The sequence below is a fragment of the Schistocerca gregaria genome, chromosome 3 (genome assembly GCF_023897955.1).
Source record: "Schistocerca gregaria isolate iqSchGreg1 chromosome 3, iqSchGreg1.2, whole genome shotgun sequence".
NCBI classification, from domain to species: domain Eukaryota; kingdom Metazoa; phylum Arthropoda; class Insecta; order Orthoptera; family Acrididae; genus Schistocerca; species Schistocerca gregaria.
Window position 1 is genome coordinate 860,399,077 of NC_064922.1, and position 6,000 is coordinate 860,405,076.

Genomic DNA, 6,000 nt, shown 5'->3' on the forward strand with positions numbered 1-6,000 from the left:
GTGTGTGTGTACACTGGACTGGGACACTGGACTGGGAGTAGTGGAAGAGGACAGGCAGTTGGAGGATAGGGACTAGCAGATACTAATGCCAGGTGGTTACAGGAAGGAAGGAAGGAAGGAAAGAAAGGATATGTTGCAGAGAGAGTTCCCAGCTGTGCAGTTCAGGAAAGCTGGTATTGGTGGGAAGAAACCACATGGCACAAGCTGTGAGGCAGTTGGTAAAGTGGAGATTGCTTGTTGGTAGTGATAACTATACAGAATAACATACAATGGTTGCAGCTGAGTCTGTAGATCATATGGTTGGTTTCACAGGTGGCTCTGCTTTTTATGGGGTAGGAGATGTCAGTGACAGGACTGCAGTAGGCGGTGGCAGGACAATGTATTGGACACGAATGGCCAACGCCTAACTATGGCCAGGGATAGCTGGGCCACCCAGTTGCTGAATATGATGTGCTTTGCTGCAAACAACTACGTACGAGCCTGAGCCAATATCAGCTTTTCTGAACTGCACAGTTAGAACTCTTGCTGAAACGTATTCTTCATTCCCGTAACCTCCCAGGCCTCAACCGTTGCTAACCTTTGTCCTCCACCTGCATATTCCCTTCCTCCTGCCTCAAAACTAGTATTTAAGTAAATACACCTTCTATCCCACCAACACACCTACAAATTCTCTCCTCCCAGGACAGCCAGCACAAAGCAGCCCTAAAACCAGTCCCCACCCTGTCCCAGCATGCTCCTACAGGCAGCACTAGTATCTTCCCCACCCCTTTCCTGCTATCCCTCCCCCTCCCCATCGCAGGCCAACAACTCCTTACCCCCACTATCTCCTCCAGAAGATTGCTACTGCTTACGTCAGACACAGTTGGGCCTTAGCACTCTGAGACAGTAGCTATGTGAGTGTGAACTACTGTTGTTTGCATGTGTGCGAGCTCTACTTCATAGGAATGATTTTGTCTGAAAGCTTTGCTATTTCTATTATTCTTTCCATTGTGCCTTTTTGTGATTCAATGCCTCCTCTATGTGGTGATCTTTTGCATAGTGTTATTCCATCCTGGGCTTCCCATTATTTGAAACACGTTGACTGCATTATGTTATTAATCAAAATTAGCGTAACCTGTATGAAATCTATTTACAAAATATATGAAGTATTTTCTTAAATACACTGAAATTTAAGACCATACACGTTCTCTCTCCTAAGAGTTGTCAGGTGCATTTTCTCTGTTGTTTCCGCAGATAACTGCAATTTTGTTTTTGTAGTGTGTAGCTGGAGTATTCCCAAACAAATGCAGCTCACCAAGTCTTTTAGACAACATATGGTGTGGACGGAAAGCATCTGTTTGTTTCTTGTTACAAACAAAGAGATTTTTAAAGCGGAATTTTACGTGCTTGTTCAATAAAGTGGTGCAGATTAGTACAGTGTGATATTTGTTTCAACCATATGAACTAACAGGTACAGTAGAAGAAGAAGAATAACCAGACTTCCAGGAGCGACTGAACAGCAGTGCTGGTGCGTGGCGATAGCAGTCAGCGCGGGCCACGGCGGTGCTGTCGCTGCTGGAGTACTGGTTATTTTTCTTGTTCTACTGTACATGTTAATTCATATGGTTGAAACAAATATCACACTAGACTAATCTGGGACCATTGTATCAACTGAATACGTAAAATTCTGCTTTCAAAATCATTTCGTTTGTAAAGGCAACAAACAAATTCTTCCCTATAGCACCGGGCATCACACGAAAGACACTCTGAGCAGTATTTGTTTGGGCTGACTCTTGCTAAACATTGCAAAATCGAAATTGCAAGTATCTGCCAAAGTATCGGAGAAAATGCACCTGATGGCTCTTGAGAGAGACACCCGTATAAAGGACCACAATAAGGTAGAGTGTAAGTAGCGCATAATTTTTTTACAACAGATAGTACTTTCCAACCAGTGAACTGGAATTTGTTCGGATTTAGTAAAATCCTTTGTGACATCACAGGCCAGAATCCTGGACAAGAATCACGTGGCAGGAAATATTTTTGCATGAACTATAACTCTGCTTTGTGTGTTGGGTTTTAGGCAATTGTTCACTGATCTGCACACTATAGGAAACATGCCAGTAAAAGGTATAGGTTACCGAAAATTAAATTTATTATTTGTGAAAACCATCACAAACTGTGAAATTTAATGAAAAGATGACATTCCAGCAGTAGCTACACATTTACCCTTCAGTAAGATGTTACCTACCCTGCAAGAGAGACGTGCGCAGAAGGCAAAGTAGGTAGGCACGGAACTGTGCCCTTATCCACTCGTCACCCCCCTCCCACCCGACACCATCCAGGAAGACATCGTGCCGATCCTCTGACACTTGTCGCACAACATAATCCGCAAACCGCAGGTCTTCAGTCGTCAGATGCAGGAGCCGCCTCAGTTCGGGTTCCTGCGTTTCCACTTTTGCACTCTCTACCTGTTACACAAAACAATGACATACTAAATACAAATGTAAACTAAATTTTACTTTTGATTCACACAATTCTGGAAGTCTGCTTATACAGTACTTTCTCTTATTGTCACTCTTTCCAAAATCCCAATCGATGTTCAGAGTCAAATGCAAGAATTACGTATTCTGGTAACTTTATTTCTTCCTTTTCATTACCATTAAATTATGAAATTATGAGATATGCCAATGGTACTGTAATTCTGTCATATATGGCAATGGACTTTAAGGAACAGTTTAACAGAATTGATAGTGTCCTGAGAAGAGCTTAAAAGAGGATTTAAAAGGATGATTAGAATATGTCCAGCTAACATTAACATATGTGCTAGTGTTCATTTTATTGTATACTGTGTTTTTTTCATGACGTAACAATCATCTTTAAGTGCTACGTATAAGGTACAAGGCCTTGTGCACAAGGTGATTCTTGATTTTAAATGTTTAATTATGACAAACCTTTATGTTAAGAGCAACATTTTATCTACATGACAACTTTGTGTGAGGTCCAACTTAAAATGAACACATTTTATAACAAATTTTTGGTGACCTAAAGATGACAGCAAAGTCTGTCAATCTGGTTGTTTGTAAATAACAAATATTTACGCAATCTTGGTTTTAGAAAGTCTTTGCTAAGTAAAACCTATAGAAAATCTTTGCTAAGTAAAACAGACTGCTCCTTCCAATTTCTCAGCATGAGGAGTTGGATTGTTTTGGGGGAGGAGAGCAAACTGCGAGGTCATTGGTCTCATCGCATTATGGAAGGACGGGTAAGGAAGTCGACCGTGCCCTTTTCAAACGAACCATCCCGGGATTTGTCTGAAGAGATTTAGGGAAATCACAGAAAACCTCAATCAGGATGGCCGGACACGGAATTGAACCGTCTTCCTCCCGAATGCGAGTCCGGTGTGCTAACCACTGTACCACCTTGCTCAGTTTCTCAGAATGAGAAAAGTGTTATAAGAGAAATATAGATAAAAGTAAGACCAGGGCAATGGAACGCAGTCTCATTAAATCAGGTAGTGCTTAGGGAAATTACATTAGGAAATAAGTGAGTTTGTGATTTGAAAAGCAAAATAACTGATGAAGTACAGATAACTGACGGAAGTACAGAGGATATAAAATGCTGCCTGTAACAGCAATAAAAGTATTTCTGAAAGAGAAAAAGTTTTTAATGGCCAAATATCTATTTTTTCTTTCTTTTTTGTTGATATTTTTCTGGAGTGTAGACTTATATGGAAGTGAAATGTGGACAATAAACAAGTCAGATTTTAAATTGAGGTGCTACAAAAAAATGTTTAATATTAGATGGGTTGGTGAAATAAGTAATGAGATGAAGAATTAGAGGAAAAAAGAAATTTATGGACCAACCTGACTAATAGTAGGACAGAACACATCTCAAGGCATGAAGGAATTGTCAAGTTGGTAATGGAGGAAAGTGTCAGTGAGAAAAAGTGTTGAGGAAGACCACGACTGGAATACAGCGAGCAGCATCAAGTGGACACAGGCTGTAGTAGTTATGCAGATATGAAGAGATCTGCAGCGGACAAATAGTGTTGTGACCTGTACCAAATCAGTCTTTAGCCTGTAAACAACAACAGCATAAACCAAATTATTTACACTTTTTCAGTGTCTGTGAAATGATTTTCCCATTCAAAAACACAGAAAAATGCACACAATTGTGGTGACTACTGCTTGCATTTGGTTACGCATTACAAACTGAGGGCCTTACCTAACTACTTTCACTACTTCATACTGTTGACATCCACTTTCGCGTTTTTATAGATCTGACTCAGAGTTTTGCAAGACATCAGCTGTTACAAACCTTTAAGAACACACAATATTAATTGATCCCTGTTGACCATAAGTAATAATGAAATATCATGGAGATTACAAAACAAATACAGTTATCTGTGAAAGTGTGACAAGGGAATTGCTGCCCATTATTTCCTTTCTGATTTTACTTTCTTCTAAACAATTTGTGATTACCTTGTTGTTGATGGAACAATGAACTCTTAACTTCCATCATCAGTTCACAGGCTTCACATTCTACCGAAAATCATGAAAATCTAGTGTTACGGCTCAAAAGAGAAATTGTGATGATTTGCGAAAGGAAACTTAAGATGCAGAGGGACTCCAAAGATCCAAAGTTAAATTTCTCTGCCTGTTATTTCTACCCAATTCCCCTGAGATATCTGATGCATGATCTGATATGTCTACTACAGGCAGGAATGATGAACTAACTTGTGAGCCTGCTAGCACATGACAAAAAGATACAGGGCTTTGAAAACGTTATTACCCCAGAATTCAATACTAATCAGATTTACTAACAAATGTAATGAAGCAAACAAACAACATTCTAGACATGAGACCCAGAACTTCTAAGACTTCTAAGCTACTGTATTATGCCCAACAGAAAAAAAGTGAGCAGAAGGTGCCAGTTGCAATATACTAAATACACCTTACTACCCTTTACATGAGTTGTGGGCATAACCAGTCGTACACAAATGAAAAAACACAGAGAAAGAAGTTTCACTGAAGTAGAAATTTAATCAGCTGCAATTTCCACAATGATGTCAATTTTGGTGAATTGCTTTCTTCTGCTGCTTGACAATATTCTAATCATATTTTCTGACCATTCATATAACCACCCTGCAAAAAAACTTTAACCCATTAAAATTTTTCTGATTCCCTTAGCAGTACGGAAACTTCAGTCAATATATTACTTAAAATCACCAAGAGAAGAATGTTGGCCATACTTCCAACTTGGAGGCGCAATTCTATTAAAACTAATCTAAGCTTTCATTACTATAGTGTGTCTGCAGGGAGGGAAGACTAGTTGGATTGGGGAGGAGGGGGGGGGGGGGAGGGGGTCGGAGAAATTTAGGTAATGTAGAGCAGTTGGTGTTCACAAACCCCAGGTTAAGGTGTACTCACTCATCTGCTGTGAGAATAAAGGAAGACAAAAGATGAAGGAGAAACCATTCTTTGCTTACTGAAAGAGGAACATTTTATTCAAAAATCTAGGATTAGTGTTCTCTTCTTTAAAATGTTTCTATCCATTGCTGCTGTTCCAGAGTCTTAGAATGCTAACTCTGTCTCCCTTGCACATGTACTCCCTTGTAGGATTTGTGGCTAATGAAATGTACTCCCTCAAAAGGAACTGCCACATTCACACATCAAATGCTAGCTGGAACAATTATGGGGGATCTGAAACTAATTCTTTAACCACTGCACAGAGAGGTGGTGCACTATTCTACAGGCTTCCACTTTCAGCAGGCTTCCAAAAGCTGAGTTCAAGGGCTCCTTTGTGACATACTCCTTTTGTCCTGTAGAGAAGCTCCTTGCTCCAGTTGACAACACTGCACTGCAACATGCCCGCTGTATCGAAAATCTTGTGACAGTGTGGGGTACCTAATATGTTCCAAACTGCTATGCATAAAAACAGGAGTCTTCGGGGCTCATACCTTCAGCTCTATTGATGATAGAAAGTTAGGGGTGTTTTGGAAAGCCCTTTGGCTATGGACCA

At 40.1% G+C, this 6,000-nt stretch overlaps 1 protein-coding gene across 2 annotated transcripts in view; it reads right to left on the reverse strand.

The window, feature by feature from the left end:
* The window catches only part of LOC126354865 (late secretory pathway protein AVL9 homolog), a 97,179-nt gene that overhangs the window by 32,063 nt on the left and 59,116 nt on the right, over positions 1-6,000 (reverse strand). For both annotated transcript variants that reach the window (XM_050004853.1, XM_050004854.1), the window contains exon 7: positions 2,228-2,447. In XM_050004853.1, coding sequence (XP_049860810.1) covers positions 2,228-2,447 — 220 coding nt within the window. The remainder of the gene's footprint in view (positions 1-2,227; positions 2,448-6,000) is intronic.